Raw genomic sequence first — 20,531 nt, 5'->3', positions numbered from 1 at the left:
TAGACACACACAGAGATTTATTTCCCACTTGCAGTGTGAAGACAAACTATCATGTTGTAGGCTGTACCAGTGGGAGGGCATGTAGTAGTGTAAATGACCCAGATTATTTGTTTATTTGATATTTTTCAAATAGTTAAATCCCTGAACGAATTATACTTTATAATATAGATTAAACTCTTATTTTGAAATTCGGAACGGGCAACTTCCGGGAAGGAAGATCGTACCGCAACTGCTTGCCACAGAAAGGATTAATGAGAAGGTTATCGTTTTCCATCCATCTTAAAATTAGCATCTAGCTGGAAGGCAAACAGGTATGTTTGTGTGTTGTATTTGTTGTTTACATTTCGGACAATTTGTAAATGTATTACTTGATTGTTAAAAAGTTTATGAGCGATCTAGCAGGCTGATGCTAGCACCTCCTGTGCCTTTTCTGTGAATTGATTAGCATAACAGAAACGTGGTTATATCAAGTGAATGTTTATTTGTTTTATGTTATGATTACAGCTCTTACGATGTGTCTATGGCAATTTGTGAATAAATGGGTTGGAATACCCCACCATGGTCCATCCGTAATGATCATTGAGTGCATCGTCTGAATAAAGTCCGGCTGGAATGCTACAAGTAGTGATTAACCTTCTGTACATACAGTAAAGAAAGAGAGGCTGTAAACAGACTGATATCAGCTGGGCATCTGTTAAAAGTAAGGCAGTTTTAAAAACAGTATTGGATCAATTTCATGAGGGTATGACAGTATGAAAAAATAGATACCATCGAAATTGACTTACACTGACTATAAAAGCTTAAATTGACTTACACTAACAATAAAAGCTAACAGAAGCTACAGTTAAAGAAAAACTCTGTCATATTGCATCCTGGTAGCATAGGAGCTAAATAGGAAAAAAAGATAAGATTAATCCTCTAAGTTAGTGCTCTTAGAAATCAGTGAAGTTGGTATTCTTATAGAAGCCCCTCTTCTGAAGCCCCTCAGCCTGTTAGCATTGCAAGGCTTTCTCCGCTGATCAGGAAAGCATCAATCATTATGGAAGCTTCCATATTACTACACACACTCTCTAATTACTGTACTTGTCTGAGGAGCAGCTCTGCAGCCCAGTGGACAGCCAGGGTGACTTTCAGGCCTCTGCAGAGAAATGAGAGGAGACCCCCAGCTGCTGAGCTTTAAGCCGCATCAACATCAAAACGTCACTGTATTGATAAATGAAAACAATTTTCTGTGTCTCTGTCTTTATGTGTTTATAAAAGCCTCAAATCAATTTTTGTGAAGCACAGCCACTAAAGCTAAGTAGCTGTTAGCAATATTTCTGTTGTACATGCCCAACATAATAATAAAAAAAAAAGTCAGTGAGTTGCGTCGCAGACATCTGGCACAGCTTAAGGCCTTTCATCGTCACAAGTAAGAACTCATATTCTGAATAGAAATGAGAAATTTTCTAATTTGGAGAGAGATACAAAAGAATCTTATGTCAAGTCACAACAATCAGAAAACGATAAGCACTAAACAGCAGTAACAATGAAACACAAAAACTGTACTGTCACATCAACACATTGCTATTATTATTATTTGATTTTTGTTTACAATTGCGCTTGTAAACAAAAATGAAATGTGAGGCATATCTAAAAAAAATTTTTAATCCTCTTTATGGAGATCAAAGAAGCTTGCAGTAAAGTGAAGGCACTATACTTGGGGTAATTTCAATGTTTCTCACTGTTTGACAGTCCATAACTCAGATAGTTGACTTGACTCAGGTCCTCAGATAATCTAGTGGCTCCCGATCTTTGCTTTCTACCTGTTACCATGTTATTTATTTTTAAGTTTCTTTCGTCTTTGCTTAACAAGCTACCTTTACTCTTCTCCCCCTGCCAGAAAAACCTTCTTTACGGGGCTCAAAGGGAATTATTCACAGTCTCCTCGGGGCTCTGACAAGGTCGTGGGCTTTCTGTCTCCCCTCTCCCTTGGCTCTGTTCTGAACCATAATTGATTAGGTTAAGCAGCAAGAGAGGGAAGGTCACGCCTGCAGCGGGTGATCTGGAGCACGCAACAGCACGCGTGGTCACAGACACATGCTCTCCATCACTCGGAGACAACTAAGACATGGTGAATACGAAGCACACCTTTGAAAATGATTTGTTAACAACAATATCTGTTTAGCTTTAAGATACAGCCCAAACTTTATAAGCTCCAAACCACTGCAAGATTTTCACTTTTAAAAGCGCATATATACATGGCATTAGTATGAATATGGCAAGCAGAATATCCAGTGCACAGGGAAAATCTCAAAGTACTTTCTAACAAGAACTTGTTCCTGGAATGAGCTGGGATGAAAAAGATCCTCTGCTCAATTTGTGCAGCCTGGGTGCCTCTGATTCAGTTTGGCTTCATTAGTTAGAACTGTTCTTGAAGGACATGAAACTTTCCAAACTGACATAGGCAGACATGATGGAGGGTAGTAAAATCTAGGGCTGAACGATATATCGCATTTGCGATAATATCGCGACATGATCAAGTGCAATTTTCTAACCGCAAAGGCTGCGATTATACTGCGATTATATTATACAATTCATGGGCTGCATCCTCCTGAGGCCGCATTTGTAGACCGATTACGTCACAGCGACGCGCCGAAGGCTGTCCAAATTACTACCATATCCCAGAATTCATAGCGCGGCCCAGCCAAACTCCAGTTTCCAGCAATGGCGGCTGCTACTAAGTTTTAAAATTACTCATACTAATCTTTCTGGGTCACAAAATAAACTTTTAACATATTTTCAGGCGAGAAAGTAGTTGTGTAAACATCAAATATCTGCTCGGTTTATCAAGATATCCCATATTTGCAAAAGTGCTTCGACGTTTTCAGAGGCGTCTGCTACCCACCAGCTCGACAGCTAGCCGGGAGCTCGAAGGTTACTGATGCGGCCGAGAACGGCACAACTCCCGGCACATCATTTTCAGATCACCGCGGAGTTTCGCTGCTCGGGTTAAACGTAATATATAAGTCACTTAGACAACCTAAAAATGTTATTGTTGGGCTTTTTTCAGTGTTTTGTTTGTTCGTGAGTAAATCGGTTTGGCTGAGATTAAAGTTATTAGATTAGATAAAATAAAACTTTATTAATCCCCCGGGTGGGTTCCTCCTTGGTTTTCACACAGCTGACTAAACGTCAAACAGAAAACTTATTAAACAGAAGTATGAGACAGTCGAGAATTTACACCAGTGTCTGGTTATATTTTAGATAGCAAGAAGCAGACGGCCGAGTTTATTAAACTCCACCGAGACAGCGGTGACGCTAATCAGAACTAGACCGTCCAATTTCACGCCTTTAAATTTTAAAGGCGTGTTTGTGTGTGTGTTTATACAATTGCTATTATGTTTGCACTTTATGTGTAATGTTACTGACTGCAGAGATCAGTAAGATGTGTGTATTTTTTATTTATTAGTTTTATTTATTTAATATTATTTTTTAATTGAATGACTGTCTAGTAGTTCACAGATGTCGAAAAACTGAGTGTGGTAAAGCCACTGATTTTTTTTATGTATATTTCTGCAATCTGCACATTGTACTGACTTTCATTTTAATGTTTACACCAGGGTTCCTTGTCAGCACTTTATGCTCAGATGTTTGTAAGCTAAAAATAAACTATTGTGTATGTTCAAATATACTGTTGTGATTGAAGAAGTTAAATAAAAATGTCAGTCATCAATTCATGCATCACCTCATGTCATCATAACAGAGGTCTGTCTTCCAGGAAAGAACAGTTTAAAATTAATGTAATATAGTATTGGCCATACTATATGATGTATTGCTTGTCTTTGTTTAATAATACAGAAGACAAATACCTTAAAAAATAATCGCATATCGCATCGCAATCGCAATATTGGGGCAAAAAATCGCAATTAGATTATTTTCCATAATCGTTCAGCCCTAGTAAAATCTCTTTCTTGCTTTGAAATCAGTCAGGCAGCACAGCAAATCCAAAACCAGCAGCTGCTGGCCCAGGTTGATACCATTCATAGTAAAATATCAAAAACTGACAATGCTCACAGCATGAGTAAGCAGAGAATAGGATAATTCAGTTTTCACATTCAAAACATATTATTCCTTCTTGGAAAGATGAGTTTCGTGTGTGTATTTTGGCCTCTGATGAGTTCTTGGAAATGTTAGATATTTATGTAGATATTAGGATGCGGTTCAAAAATGAAAACGAAAGCAAAACAAGAAAGCCTCGTGTATTATTGATGGTCATAATGTTCAGGTTTCATCGCCATCCCCATATGGTTAGAAGTCTGAACTCTCTGGTTTCTTTGCATTACTAAAAGTCAAAGCACATGTTGTGTTACATTGGACATAAATGATCTGTCTTTATGCACATTTGTTTTGACCCATTATTTCTTCTGGCACATCTGCCACATCAGCAAATTGCAAATTGTAAGTAAACAGGAGATGGATATAACCAAACACAAACAGCACATTTTTCTCACTTAGTCCCAGCTGCATGTACCCATGAAAAATATTTCTGAGTTAGCGTTTTGAAAAATCTGGCTTTTGGATTTGTGCCTTCACCCCACAATGACAAGGGTCAGGGAAATTTCCCTTTGTTGTGCTCACAGGATTGAAAAAAACAACAACCCCAAAACATTCAAATTCAGTCTAGGAAAGTAAAATCCAACCATAAACTAGGCTGACTGGGCTATTTGGGTAATTTGATAAAAGCAGCACTTAAAATGTTTTCCGAAGAACAGGATTATTAGATCAGCCGGTAAAAAGAATAATACTGAAGTGATGTGATATTCCATTCAACTGTGAGCATTTAACACCCATTCATCTAAATGCAGTTGCTGTTTTTAATTTTCTCTGACTGAGTAGGGATCGGTTTGACTTAGTCAAGATATATGAAATACAGTGCGAACAGCAGCATGTGAATGAGCAGCAGGACTCTGTTATCCCTATGCAGAGAGCGGCTCGCGAGGCAGGTCAGAGTGATGATGAGTCCATCCCTTGCGAATAAATTGGGGTTGACTTTGTGAGGGCCTTGAAGGAAGGGAAAGGGAATAGAATGAGAATGTGCTGTTGCTATGCTGCAGGATAATATTCATGGAAGATGAGAGGCAATGGTAATGTTAGGTGAGGTAGGCTGCACAACTTCGTGAAGCCCTTGTATGGGTGAAGGACGGATGACCCCAGCCAGTGGCATTGCTGTGAAGGAAGATCTTACTCAAACTGAAAGATCAAATTGAGATGACACTCTTGTTTCTGTCAGTGACTGGAGAGAAAAAAATAATACCATACTGTAATGTAGTTTCTGGCTTCATATCATTATGTTGTCTTTTCTAGATTCAAAACAAGATCTTGACAAAGAAAAGAAGTCCAAAAAACCCCCACCACGTAGCCCAGTGTTATAAGATTCCTGGAGAAATCTCCCTCTTTTTTTCCTTGGCAGTACATCACTAAAGGCCATCTTTTTTTTGTTCTCTCAAAAGGGCAAAGCCTCTATTGAATATTCATAAACGGCTCATTTTGTAGACCTCTGTTTTTGAATGCATTAATGACACACAAAATGTTTTTTTTAAAAAGAACGCAGCAGTAAAAAGCAATAAGAGTGTATGACTTTCTGAAGGAGGTCATTAAAATTCAAGACAATAATGCATCCTTTTAGAAAAATAGCATTCTGAATGTAGCAACAGAGTTGAGCAATTAAATTATTTAGACCTCCCACAGCGAGAAACGGTGCTAATTAGCATTAGACTACTTCAGCATGATGAGATGAGCCAGTATCACACAGGTGCAATTGTCACTTTGTTTTGTTGAATAATGAAGGAGCTGACACTTGTTTCTAGGGCTTGTTAAGACCTGTGCACAGAAGTCAAACTTGCTCTGTGAAAGGCCACATGTGCAAATATCAGCATAATACGCAATACAACAGAAAGAAGCAAAAAAAATAAATCAAAAAGCTTTGAGTATTTAGTTTATTTTTATATTCAAGAGATAATATCTCAGGCTGTTAGTGGTGTTTTAATATTGTAACGACTTAAAAAGGTCAATACTTCAATCAAAAAGGAAGTCAAAAATAACCCAGCCGCTCAGTGTCGCTCCACTTTTCCAAGGCCAGTGGTCTGCTGTGCCGTATGATTGTTCCATGTCTGTAGACATGTTGTCTGATGTCTTTTCTGAAGTACAACCATGGACAGGCCATGCAAGTCCCTTTCTTCAGATCTCAGTGCAAACAGAAAACATACTTCAAATACATACATCTTTAATTTCAATGCACCGATGTTCAGTTTAATTTCACACCTGTAAACAGATATAGTAGTTTCTACTGCATATATCCACAGATGTAGGAGCATACTTGCACATAGTGAGTGCCTTGCAGTCATTGGTTCACACCAAATGGAAATTCTTTCCACATCATGCACTCACAGTGCAGGCAGACCAGGATTTCCCATTTATGAATAAGTGGAAGAGGCTGAGACACATTTTGTACTCGTGGCAAAGTGGCCCACCTTCTTCATAGTGGATCATAGTTTAATTTGACTAAGTAAAAACATGACTAATTATGAGGCTCTCCAATTTCCTGCCGGTTCGAGAATGTGCTGGCCTTTCATTCAGGAGTGGCAAAATGACAAAAATGATACAAGCAACATAAGAGACACGCTGTTAGGCTGCTGAGTGTGAAGACTGTGTCAAAAGTTCATGGCAACAAAATGTTTGATTAAATGCTACAAATTTTACAACTTTGTTGACTTCTAGTCATGCTCGCTCCTCTATGCTGTGTTCATTTTGACTGAATAATCACTCATGCACAACCACCCACAATCAGTGTCAATTAGTGATGATAAAGCAGCATTACGTACGACCCCCCCCCCCCCCCCCGAGCTACTATTTCAGACGGAATAACAACATAAAAAAAATAATTCCATCATCTATTAATGTCTGTCAAAGAGAAACGTGACCTCAAACATGTTAGCTGACAAACAGAGAATTCTGTTCATGAATTTGGAATCAAAAGGCTGTTTGATGTGCTGTGACAGGAGGTATTCGTCCGCACATATCTAGCTTTGCCATGTTTCAGAACCCTGCGTGTTGTGAGTAATCCTGTCATGGTTCGTCTCTGTGTGTGTGACAGTGAATCGGTGGAGGAAAAGGGGTTGGAGGGGGTTGCTGGGGGTCTGAGTGGAGCACACTGCTTGTTACCCAGACATGTGGATGAGTGGCTGGCTGAGGAAGAGAAGCTCCCTACAGGGGAGTGATGGCGGCGTGCACACAGACAGCATGATGAATGAGGGAGGAAAGCTGCAGGAGGCCATAAATCAATATCTCTTCTTCTATTCTCTCTTTTAAGGTGGATACTCCCATACACGTCTTCTTGTGCTGTCTTATTTTAAAGATGATGGAGGAACACCCTGAACTAACAGAGTTATATCCCTTAACCCAACCTCTGGGCAACTGTTAGCCATTCTGCCTTTCGCTGCCTAAATAGCTCTTTGTGCAGAATATCACAGCTTTTTCCTAAAAGCAGCCACAACAAATGAAGTCATCATCTGGTCTGGGGTGTTATAGGACTGAGTGCTCTATCAATAAATGCACTGGTCCGACTCAATGAATGATTTATCAAATGCTTTGTAGATCATTTTAGAGCTGTTGTGTCTCCTGGGCCAAGACTTGAGATCATCCATCCCCATTCAGCATTCCTCTTTACAATAGCATATTGCTGAATAAATACACTGTCTGCAACACCTGGGACTGCCATTGTCGAGACAAAAAAAATACACATTTATGTGGAGGGAATCAGAATGAAATGACTGTCTCTGTATGCTAGTATAAAGATGTTTTGCTCCAAGAAAGGTATTTTTCTAGTAGATAAAGGATTGTCTCATCAAAACTGAAAAAACACATGCCACCTGTCTGGAGACTTTTTACTTTCTGCATCCAACATTGTCATGGACAGTTGTCAGAGCACCAACAGACATTGTGCATATATCTCAGTAAGGCCAACATCTTAGACCAAACCAATTATTTTAACAAACTGGGAATGAGAATAAGTTGGTTGTCAAGAGTGGCACAAACAGGTTTAAGGTGCAGTACGTGTGCAGGGATAAGAGCTCAGTCCGGGAGTGCATCCTTTTTGTCTGACCAGCAGTGTAACTCTGAGGCTCTGTGGCATAAGACTGTGTGAAAATTACATTCAAAACTCTCAAACAAATAGATGCAGATTTTGCATTTATTGAAAGCCTCACACTAATTGTGTTTTCAGGCATTCAGAGAGTCAGTGCAATTGATTAAGGAGCACTCAAACACTGGATAAAAGTTGAAATCCAAAAATACAAGTAAACTGATTCAAACTGAATTGAAGAAAAAAGCCCTTTAAGATATATGTCTAAATCCTGATCCCTAACAGACATTGGCCAGGCCAGCCTCATCCACCGAGGAGACATTTGCTTTGGCGCTTCCTCCATTATTGACTTGTCTGTATCAGGACTTCCCATGAGTATTGAGCAAACAGAAGGGGCTGGAGAGAGCTGTCTCCCGTCATCCCCTGGCTCTTTACTCTCCTTGACAGCATCTAAAGGCAAATATTTGACTTGAGATAAGTTTCACATTACCAGGAGATCTAAATTTGTTGGCAGAAATAGTATGACCACCATCTTCTTTGGGGAGCGGAAACTGAGCTGAAGCATCCAAGTGTCACTGGCAAAGTGACCATCACACTTTTATGTGCGATTATGAGATTTTACTGATCACTGTGGTGTATGTTCTCTACTGCTGTGAACACCGCATTAGACAAATTCTGATTAAAAAGATCATTAAAACCCATTTTAGCATGTGAATTACACATAATGTCTCACTCAGTCATTCAAGCAGAACTATTCTTACTAAACCTGCACAACTCTCAGTGGTTAGTCATCTTATTGAGCCTCAAAAGGGACAACGGAAAAAGTTTGAAATGCCACTGAAGCAGAATCACTGAAGCGAGAAGAAAACACACCCAAGGTTCAAAGTGTTAATGAAGCCCAAGGTTGTTTGGGGAAGAGAAGTTTAAGTTCTGACAAGGCTTAATAGCTTATTAATATGAATTTGACATGAAAAATAACTTCCCAAAAAGCCATCGTTGGCGGAATAAACAGGTCCCCAGAACATCAAAAACACGTTGACGGTAAATTGATGATATCAGTTCCAAATTTTAAATACAAAGAAAGCCACATTTAATCCTCCATCCATTCATGTTTGGGAAACAAAGCTTTCAAAATCTCCAAGAAAACACAATTCTCTAACAAATCTGGCTTTTTATTTAGCAGTCTTTGCTATTTGCAGCACAGACTGTTTTTATCTAACATAATAATACAGAGATTATTACAGGTGGCTTGGATCTCCGACTACCTCACCGACAGACCACAGTACGTCAGGCTGAAGGACATCACGTCTGACACAGTGGTCAGCAGCACAGGAGCACCACAGGGAACTGTGCTGTCCCCTCTTCTCTTCACCCTGTACACCTCTGACTTCTGCTACAACTCTGAATTATGCCACATTCAGAAGTTTGCAGATGACACGGCCATCATGGGGTGTATCTGGGATGATCAGGAAGAGGAGTACAGAAGTCTGGTGAGGAACTTTGTCGCATGGAGTCACACAAACCACCTGCAACTCAACACCTCAAAGACTAAGGAACTGGTTGTGGACTTCGGGAGGTCCAGAGAAGGTCCACTGCCAGTTCAGATAGAGGGGGAGGAGGTGGAGGTGGTCAACAAGTACAAGTACCTCGGGCTGTGGGTGGACAATAAACTGGACTGGTCATGCAACACAGAGCACCTGTATAAAAAAGCCCAAAGCCGACTGTACTTCCTCAGGAGGCTGAGGTCTTTTAACATCTGCAGGAAGCTCCTGAGGATGTTTTACCAGTCAGTGGTTGCTGGAGTACTTTTCTATGCTGTGGTGTGCTGGGGGAGCAGCACAGCAAAGAGGGACTCATCCAGGCTGGAGAAACTGATCAGGAGGGCTAGCTCTGTGGTCGGCATGAAGCTGGACACTCTGGTGACAGTGGCAGAGAAAAGGACATTAAAGAAACTGATGGACATTATGGACAATGCTGGGCATCCTCTGCACACGGCCATAAACAACCAGAAGAGTCTGTTCAGTGACAGGTTGCTTCTCCCCAAGACAAGAACTAACAGACTTAAAAACTCCTTTGTCCCACACGCCATCAGACTGTTTAACTCCTCTCTGGAGGGGAGAGGGAGGGGAAACAGGAGGACAAAGGAGGGGGGAACAACTAAGCTGTAGTGCCTCTGCACCTCACTGTACAATACCTTGTGCAATACTTTTTGTAAATAGTCAACAGTGCAATAGACTCAATACTTGAAATGTGCAATTCACTTGTATTTTTATTTTTTATTCCTATTTATTCTATTTATCCCCTTTGTATATTTTATTTATATTTGTCTCTGTATTTATATATGTGTGTGTGTGTGTGTGTGTGTGTGTGTGTGTGTGTGTGTGTGTGTGTGTGTGTGTGTGTGTCGTTGCTGTGCTTTTTTTGGAAGTCGAATTTCCCAGAGGAACCCACCCGAGGGATTAATAAAGTTCTATCTTATCTTATCTTATCTTATCTTAAGCTCAGAAAAAAAAAAGAAAAGCAGAGCAGCGGGGGGTACACTTGTGGTTCACAGCAATCACTATACGTATATGCGCTACTTCCATCTGCCGACCGACATCAAAGAGACCCACTGTAGGGGGCTTCTAGGCTCACGCAATGCAAATCATGCAGTGAAGAATGGTGGAAAGAAGGAGAGATGGGCAGCAGAGAGCACTGAGATAAAAATGCTCTGCATTACAGTGTGCTCATGTGTATTTTAGTCTTTAAGAATATGTATAATTTTGCATGTATTTTTCACAAATGAAGTCACCATATTCTAATGTCTTTCTCTTTGGGTTTTCGGGTGAGATGATTGAGCAAAAGTTGAATATTTGGATTGGCTCAAACAGCCCTGTAAATCTAAAACCACTGGGGACTCGCAGATTATTTTTCAGCATAATAACCTGCAGCTCTGAGGATAAGTCTTCACCTTCACAGGAAGAATACCTCTTCTTTCTCCTCTGAAGAAAACAATCGCTCAGAAGACTGCAAAATTCATCTGACTAATGCTACTTCCCAATTGTCAATCAATTTTATGCACAACAGAACCAAACACTGCTCTAATTGCGTTTGTAGAAGATCTGTTTGGTATTACATTGGCAAACAGTGCTGAACCACCCACTTCCACTTCACTGAACAAGAAAATAGGGCCTCTGTTATGTTGGCAGGGGAGGATAAATCTGCCATTCCTTGGGAACCATCACACCTCTATTGGACTGAAAATGTTACCACACATGCAAATATCAAAGGAGCATTTTATGACTAATAACTACTTTCAAAGAGCTGTTAGCTGAACAAACAACTGCCACTATTTGGACCGTATGTTCACGGACATGCAAAGTCATTTTTTCTCTGCTACGGTAGAGGAAGGTGAGCCTATTGTGTGGATGCACCAGCAAAATAGAGTCATCAAAGCAAGATTAAAATTTCAAGCCCTGTGCCACAGGATTATATCTTACAACCCCATGGCTCAAACAGGAGGTCAGCAACAAAAGTCAAGACTGAATAAAAGATAATAATTTACCCAATGAAAAGAAAGCGGATATTATTTGCTGTCTCTGTTTATTTTGCTATTTATTTATTTTTTAGCATCATGAAAAATATCACAAGTATCAATAATTTAATTTAATAATTTTAATTTAAGCTTCTTCTCTTCTTTTATCATCTCCACATTATATGGAACTTTGATGTACAAGCATTTAGACACCATAGATATTACCAGCTACTGCTACCTCAATAAATGTAACTTTACATAGAATATGAGGCTAGTCAGGGAGCCTTGAAGGAATTTTCTTTCCTTATGTCCAGGATTAATGAGCTCAAATTTGTAAAACTGTAAGCAACATTTAATCGGTTATTATCTTCTGCTTTTATCTAGATGAAAGTTCTGTGTCTCTTGCTTCTACATTTGTCTGTCATATTTTTTTAAACAAGAAATCTCAAAGAGATGTATAATTTTCTACTGTGGTGTAAGGACCTTTAAGTCATTTTAATAACAAATAAATTTAACTGAGATGTTCTGCTGTTTGATGTGTTAAATACCAGTAGGAAGAAACACCTTGCAAGCCTGTAACATTATACTTTGTGTGGAATGTGGTTAAAAAAATGCATTCATTGTCTTCTGAGGGATATGTTTAATGTTGCAATGGTTGTTTTGCATGGACTCCTAACACATGAACACAGCAGATGAGAGCTGCTTCACTGTGAACAAATGGAAGAATAGTGCCTTTTGTAAATATAATATAAAAAGACTTCTCATTCAGTTAGAAAACATCTTAAGCGAATCACAAAAATAACAAGTGTTAAACAGCGTTGTTTGGTCGAAGCTGGCAAAATGTTCTGAAATTAAAATGTTTTTCACTCATTTGGAAGCCACTGATGTGCTGTAAAATTATGCAATCTGTTAAAACATGAAGTTATGATTGTTAATATGTGCACTTTGGTGAATTTATTAACATTTTGGACTCTCACTGCTAATGTTTAATGGTGCTGCATAAAAGTGGCTCACTGGATCAAAGTGTGTTTAAACTATGCATGCTCTTGAGCGTTAGGTCCTTTTTTTTTTTCAGAAAACAATTAATCACGCTGGACTCCCTCTGTTTCAATATGGCAATTAAGGAAAGTAATGCATGTGTATAAACCAATAATGACCAACATAAACAGCATTAACTTTAATAACGCAAGCTGTTGCATCTATGAAATCGAGGTACCTGTGCTGGTTTCACTCTAGGATTTAGTAGCTGCATTTAGCATTTTATATTTGCTGAAGGAAAAAAATGAAATCAACTTTAAATAAAACCTTGAAGCTTATGAAACTGTCACAGAGATACTTTAAACCCATAGTGCATCTTTGATTATAACGTTGTATTATGTTGCACTGAGTTGATGTTACCTGGCGACAGAAATGTATGTGGACATAAACAGGTTATTGAGAACTCTAGAAACACATAAACATAAGGGGAGCTATTAACAATACAATGTGAAACTTTTTTAGTAGGTAAAACCTTCCAATGAGGTCACATCTATTACTGATGTTTTAAAATGTATTCAATGACAGTTTTAAATAAATAACATTTAAACTAAAGCATTGCATAAAGGATTAGTTGTGAATAGTTGTGCAGATAAATTAACTGTGACCTGTTAATGACACTAGATGACAAGTTGAGGGATTATTAAACATTGTTCTGAAGGGACCATGATAAAACAAATGTCATGGCAACACATTTGGCAGTTTTTTGTTTCAACCAGACTTGTGAAAAAATGTTAAGCAATCTCCAAAGGAATTGATCCAAATCTTTAATCAACAGGCTAAAGTCATAGACACACTGTCAGGGCATTAACAAACCAACGTCAACAACCAGGAGCCAAATATGCCAGAATATGTGGAAAAGACAAAAAATAACTTTTGTAAATAAATACAATACAAAAAACAAAAGTAATACCATCAGTCTGGCAGTACAAAAAATGCATGTTTAATAGTTTTCCACCATTCACTTTTCAGACCTGGAGGCTATGTCTTTCTCTTATACACACTCTGTGCGCACACTTTTTTTTTTTTTTTATATCGCCATCTCAAGCTGATCATTGGGGGCGGTTGATGAGCTCAAAGACTGGCCTGACAGCAGAGAGCAGGTGGCCTGTGTGGGTGTGAGTTTTGAGAACTATACACACATTGTGTTTTCTTTTCTTAGATGGGGACAAAGCCTAGATTCCATAATGAAAGTCTATCTGACCTCATCATACACTCAACCCAAGTAGAATAACATGTCCTTTTTTGTCTGTATATTTTATTTGAATTTCTATTTAGAATATGTTTGCACTCAATGCTCACCAAAACCCATGTGAAACCTTTGGCTGAATGTCAAGATTTGAGATGTGATGTGCTCAATAATAACAACTGAATTTCAAATATTCAAAGCCCAACCATGCAAAATTCAGACAATTTTTAATGTTCTTCTTATTTTGTTATTGTATTTTCCATTTAGTCTGCCTGCCTGCCTGCCTGCCGACGTAGATATATATATAGATATACATATATACATAGATAGATAGATCAATTATGACTTTGTATGTTTACATTGCATGTTACAATGGAAATTGAAAGTAAAAACAAAGAAAAGCCCTGTTCTAAGGTTCAGAAAAAAAGAGAATTAAAATCCCTCCAAAATGTTTTTTTCATAAAGCCTATGTTTTTGTGAAGAGGCCTATGAATAAATGTATACTAAAACAAGAACTGCATGTGGCTCACTCTGTAATGGAGAAGCCCATTATCTGCAAACTTTAAACTGAGCTTGCCTTTTTTCTCTCCCCTACTGGACGTCAGATTAAAATACCCCTCCGAATCTTCACTCCAGCTATGTCCATTAGTCTACAGTCGACTGCTCACCTCTGACATCTAATTCAGAATTTCAGATATTACTCTGAAAGATGAGTGAAACACATGCTCGTGGCACATCTTAGCTTAAACAGTCATCACTCATGGCAACATCACAGCTTTTCTTTTTAAGTTCAAGGCGATAAATGTAGCTTGAAAGCGCAAATACACTTTACAGACATGGCATTTATAACTCAGGCTGAATCAATAAGTAACCTTTAACAGTGAGATGTTCGTCATAGAGATGTTACAGAGAAGCAGTGATCTCACACCTCCACAAAGTGTTATAGTGATGCATGTCATGAAACAACAAAGGTGAAATGTTTCAACTAAATTTCACGTTCATACATTACTGAGCTGTGCTGTTAGTATACTATTGCTTAATGCTACTTTAAACTATGTATGGTAGCTACACACTTTCCCAGGAAGGGTAACATTATTGATATTTTGAGACCTCTTCATGCTCTGTTTCCTTAAGTGAATTTAACATCACAATAATGAGCAAAAATGGCAACAGATTTATCGACTATGAATGCACACGCGATTGCCTTAAAAGTAGTGGCACATACTTTAATTGGTTTGGTGTAAACACTCAGGTCTAGACGAGCGCCCTTCTTTAAACCCCGCAGGACTTTCAAGAGCACTGGAAGAACATATGCTGCCCACAGCATGTGTAATGACTGCCATCAGAGCCATCAATAACCATTATGTTCACCCAGACATTTATGTTACAGTTACAAGGATGAGGAATGAGGCATTTAAGTCAGAGGGCAACCTTTGCAAACTGGTTTTAAAAAGGTCCTGTTCAGCTTTGTTTTTGATTTTGTTAATGAAATACTAAATGATGGGTAAAGACCAGGAATGATCTTGTCTAATTGTATCAAAATGATAATTTATAAATTAGTAGGGTATGAATTGATAAAAAGACAAACTTGTCATAGCAATAATATTGTCTGAACTAAACAAACCCGCTATCCAACTACAGCTGGATAGCGTAGTGATACGACGACACACCTTTGAAACTTAGATTCCCACCTGGGGGTGGTATCTAGTAAGGGTCCTGGCTAGACCCTCCCATTGCTAAACCAAGCCCTGAGATGGTCTGCAGCCTGTCTGCTCGGACACAAGCATTTCACTGCATGTTGTACTGTGTATGATTGTGTATGTGATGAATAAAATAAAATAAATTAATTTAACATACAGTCTAAGAAACAGAAGAGCCTCAAGGAACTTTTTGGGATTTCTTGGCATTGCCACTGAGTTTAATAGGTTCCTTACCTTTTCATCTAAAAATAAAAAATAATAATTTCGCTAAAGAAAAAAAGCTACTTTCATGGCTAAAAACTAGCTAAAAACTAACTTGATTGCATCTCAAAATAATTTCCCCCAGGGATCAATAAAGTATTCTGATTCTGATTCTGATTCTCTCTCTCCTCAACAAAAAGTAATGTGATCATTGTAAATTCAAAATAGTTTTTTTTTAATACAGTCCAAGAGTTCAGCTCCACAGCTCGCTCTCAGTAAAACAAATCAATTTTTAATTGATTCCTCTTTGATCATAACATATATGTATGCACAGAAATGGAGTTTTAAATCTTATGCATCTGAATTTTTTAAGATATAGATTTGTGTGAAGCTGCTTTCTACTCTTAATAAAAAGAAATTAGATTCCTCCTCTTATTTATTTAATTTTTCCCTCCCCAGACGCCTTAACGCCCACTCACATCCTGGGCCATCTGACCTCAGGAATTCGCATGATAAGGTGGGGCCAGGTTTCACAATGAGCTCACCCGAAACCCTGGCTGATTGGGACCCACACCCAGTTTCACACCTTGGCTCAGGCGATTAGAGGATCATCAGGGGGTCCTTTTGTCCCTCTGTGGGGGGTTACTCCCACTAGGTTTAAATCTGGGACTCCCCACCATTTGACCTTAGAACTGAAGAAGCTTCTCGGATGAGAGGTGAAACGTCTTCAAGTAACTTTAAAGGTAGAAAAGCCAAATGGCTACTCTCTGGGACTCTAAGTGTAAAGAAGTCCAGACCCTTTTCTTTGCAAGCTCCTTTGAATACAAATAAATACTTTAGCATGACATTAGCATGGCATTTTAGACAGATCTGTTAATTCAAAGTGTAAAAAGATTCTACATCCATCCATCCATCCATCCATCCATTTTCTTCCGGTTATCAAGGGCCGGGTCGCGGGGGCAGCAGCTCAGGCAGAGAAGCCCAGACCTCCCTCTCCCCAGCTACCTCCTCCAGCTTATCTGGGGGCGTTCCCAAAGATATAATATCTCCAGCGTGTCCTGGGTCTGCCCCGGGGCCTCCTACCAGTGGGACAAGCCCGGGAAACCTCTCCTAGGGGGCGCCCAGGGGGCATCCTTGTCAGATGCCCGAACCACCTCAACTGGCTCCTTTCGATGTGGAGGAGCAGCGGCTCTACTCTGATCCCCTCCCGAATGGCCGAACTTCTCACCCTATCTCTAAGGGAGAGACCAGCCACCCTTCGGAGGAAGCCCATTTCCGCTGCTTGTATTCGTGATCTCGTTCTTTCGGTCACTACCCACAGCTCGTGACCATAGGTGAGGGTAGGGGCGTAGATCGACCGGTAACTTGAGAGCTTTGCTTTTACACTCAGCTCTCTCTTCATCACAACAGACCTGTACAGCGTCTGCATCACTGCAACCGCTGCACCAATCCATCTGTCAATCTCCCCCTCCCTTCTCCCATCACTCGTGAGCAAGACCCCGAGATACTTAAACTCCTCCACTTGGGGCAGGGTCTCGTCCCCAAAGTGGGCACTCCACCTTTTTCCGGCTGAGGACCATGGCGTCAGATTTGGAGGTGCTGATTCTCATTCCCACCACTTCACAGTCGGCTGTGAACCGTTCCGAGGCGAGCTGGAGGCCATCACCTGATGAAGCCAACAGGACCACATCACCTGCAAAAAGCAGAGATGAGATCCTGAGGCCACCGAAATGAAAGCCTTTCGCCACTTGGCTACGCCCAGAAATTCTGTCCATAAAAAAATATGAACAGAATCGGTGATAAAAAGTTAAAAACAAATCAATAAATATATGTCCTTGGTTTTGTGACACTTTTTTGACAATTTAGAATCAGAATCAGAATCAGAATGGGTTTATTGCCAGATGTTGAGGTTTACAACATTAGGAAATTGCTGCGGTGCTTCAGTGCAGACAATAAGAATTAAAGTGCTATGTAGAAAGAAAGATATGTGCATGAGATATACATGAGATATATACATGAGAATAAGAATTATGAGTGCTACGTAGAAAGATATATACATGAGTGCAGGTGCTACGTAGAAAGATATATACATGAGTGCAGGTGGTGATCAGTGCCAAACATGAAATGATGCAGTGACACAGCGTAGGGTCATGTGTTAGTGGCGGGGACAATCATGTGGTTATTGTTCATGTGTCCAACAGCAGAGGGGAAGAAACTGTTCTTGTGGCGAGAGGTTCTGGTGCGAATGGACCGGAGCCTCCTGCCTGAGGGGAGCAGGTCAAACAGACTGTGTCCAGGGTGAGAAGGGTCAGCTGAGATCCGGGCTGCACGCCGCAATGTCCTGGAGGTGTACAGGTCCTGCAGAGATGGGAGTCTGCAGCCAATCACCTTCTCAGCAGAGCGCACAACACGCTGCAGTCTTTGTTTGTCCCTGATAGTGGCTCCAGCGTACCACACGGTGATGGAGGAGGTGAGGATGGACTCGATGATTGCAGTGTAGAATTGCATCATCGTCCGTGTTGGCAGGTTGAATTTCTTCAGCTGCCTCAGGAAGTACATGAGTAGTACCTCAGGAAGTACCTGCACGGCACAAACATCCTTAAGATGGGAACATACATGAATATTTATGATGTTACACTGTATGAACAGAGCATTTTAAAGATTGAAAAAAATCATTTTTTTTGGATTAGCATTACTCCTGTCATATTTCCTGTGTTCCCCAAGTGTTGTTGATATGTTCTTAGTATGTTGCGATGAAATCATCTATGAGTGATCCATATTGGGATTCATATTAAGGTTAGACACGCTTCCATAAAGGGAAATGTCCTCTTCGGGTTGGGATGTTTTCCTGGGAAAGCAGGCTCCTTTCAGACCAAGTTAGTATCAAAAATTATTGAACATTCGTGTCTTAAATCTTTTTCCTATCAAATATCTAACAACTCACGTGATACCTTTTACCTGTTTTGTTGCCTTTATATTATTTTAGATCACTGCAGAATTTCAGAAAATAACTGCAGTGCATCTGGAACCAAAATTTGTATCTGTGTTGGACCCCAGCTGTTTTCTGCAGTGTGTACAATTCAACCCAATGAGAGTAGTAATCCACGAATACATGAATACAATTCCCCCTGGAATTTAATGGATAGGGAAAAATAAAAACAACAAAAAAGCAGATCTTCTAGATATCCCAAAATCTCTAAAGAGGTGGACAAATACATTTAGGACAGATGTTTCAAGTATCTGTCTAAAACGACTGATCCATTTTTCCCACCAGCTTAAAACTTCCAGATTTGTATTTTTGACAGACAATTTTGTCCACATTTTTTTTTTCCATCAACAGTGTCACTAGAGGCCCTGGAATGACATTTGGAAGAGTTTGGGTTTGAAAGTGAGTTTGGCATACCTCATTTATGTCCAGTATCGCTTGGAGGGAAAAAAAATATATAGTATCGGTATTATCATCCAAGCAGAAGATACAGATCCAGCCTCTGAGATCACCTATGGTCACATCCATCACCTTCCGCAAAGTAGATGGAACATTGTTAATACCAAAAGGCATACCTTTGAGTTGGAAAAGGCCAAAAGGACATGGAAAACTCTCCTCTTGGCCCCAGTGCTGTACATGTCTGTCTAACATTGCCAACAACCACTGTCAGTGTTGGAGAAGGGAGTCCAATTTTTTTTAAACAGTAGGTAATGGATAAACATCTGTGCAACCTATAGTGTAAAACTTTGTGTAATTGACAAACATTTTCTGTTTATCCAGGGAATAAGGACCAGCGGAGAGAACCATGCAGAGGATAAAGGTTTGATGATATCCATTCCAAACATTTTGTCAGTGATGTCTATAGTTTTGCATGGACTCTGTAAGGTTGCTGCTTAATAGACAAATCTTGGTAGATAAAGAATATCCTGTCTATTAGGGGACACTGAATTCAGGAAGAGAGCCATAATCTGTCCTTTCCAAAAATGACCTTTCTTTTGTCCTTTTATTTTCAGACGCCACTCATCTGAGAGATGTTTTGGATTAATTCCCCACCTGGATTTATGAATTAGGATCTCGTGGCCCCTTGAACTCCGTTAACTCAAAAGCACTCACATTTTGAAGCACATTTCAAAACAGATGTCCACACAATTACTATAAACACGTGTATTATAAACACAAGCCCATCAAAATAAAAAAGTCTTTCTCGGAAAAATTTGATAAATAAGCACCAAAAGCAATGAAGAAAAAGAAATACAAAAACACCTGCGTTTCAGTTCGATCCATGACAATTTAATGAATTCAATTCAATCCAATTCAATCCAATTCAGTTCAACTGGCGAAATGAAAAATGACCCGGCCCAGTCCCTCTTTATTCAGCAAACAAATCATGTACCTAGATTTCCCTCGAGAGGATCTTCTTCGCTTAACAAAACAATAGAGGATCACTGGGGCACTGTTACACAGTTTAGCTGCTTTTTTTCCTTAAAAGGATAAATCCTCTTCCTTGAACAAACAGAGGATCTTTTTAAGTAAAAACTAAAATGTAAAATTTTCCATGCAAATAAATATAACAAAAACAATTTACAGAAATGAAAAAGGGATTATTATTTCCTGAGTAGTCTTTGAAGACCAAGTTGCTGTATCTTCCTGGCACAACTGGTATGCTGATACAAGTCCGTAGCCTCTAATCCAACCCTGACCCTTATGTCATGACTGCCACAGGCAAGTACAGATCATCTCCAAGTGCTTGCTCAAAGGGGTTTTTGATTGTTTGGGTTTTTTCT

At 39.5% G+C, this 20,531-nt stretch overlaps 1 protein-coding gene across 5 annotated transcripts; it reads left to right on the top strand.

Annotated features, from left to right (window-relative positions):
• The first annotated feature begins 210 nt into the window (after positions 1-210).
• Positions 211-19,882, top strand: LOC308400630 (uncharacterized protein). Of its 5 annotated transcripts, XR_013972393.1 has the most exons (3): positions 219-311; positions 19,528-19,567; positions 19,761-19,882. XR_013972393.1 is itself a non-coding variant. In XM_080888458.1 (2 exons), the coding sequence occupies exon 2, from the start codon at positions 9,568-9,570 to the stop codon at positions 10,288-10,290; it is 723 nt and encodes a 240-aa protein (XP_080744584.1). In that variant the 5' UTR covers positions 237-311; positions 9,367-9,567; the 3' UTR covers positions 10,291-10,370. The 5 variants fall into 5 exon arrangements, 1 of the variants encoding a protein (XP_080744584.1); XR_013972394.1 differs by lacking the exons at positions 19,528-19,567; positions 19,761-19,882 and adding an exon at positions 505-4,309 and having other exon boundaries at positions 211-311; XR_013972395.1 differs by lacking the exons at positions 19,528-19,567; positions 19,761-19,882 and adding an exon at positions 1,099-4,309 and having other exon boundaries at positions 213-311.
• The last annotated feature ends 649 nt before the right edge of the window (positions 19,883-20,531 follow it).

The sequence above is a fragment of the Rhamphochromis sp. 'chilingali' genome (assembly GCF_963969265.1).
Source record: "Rhamphochromis sp. 'chilingali' genome assembly, chromosome: 8".
Taxonomy (NCBI): domain Eukaryota; kingdom Metazoa; phylum Chordata; class Actinopteri; order Cichliformes; family Cichlidae; genus Rhamphochromis; species Rhamphochromis sp. 'chilingali'.
The sequence above is the reverse complement of the archived record's forward strand: the minus strand, read 5'-3'. Positions and strand labels throughout refer to the sequence as shown.

Excerpts from the sequence above, each read along its gene's own strand:
- LOC308400630 (XM_080888458.1), top strand. The coding sequence starts at position 9,568 with ATGGGGTGTATCTGGGATGATCAGGAAGAGGAGTACAGAAGTCTGGTG.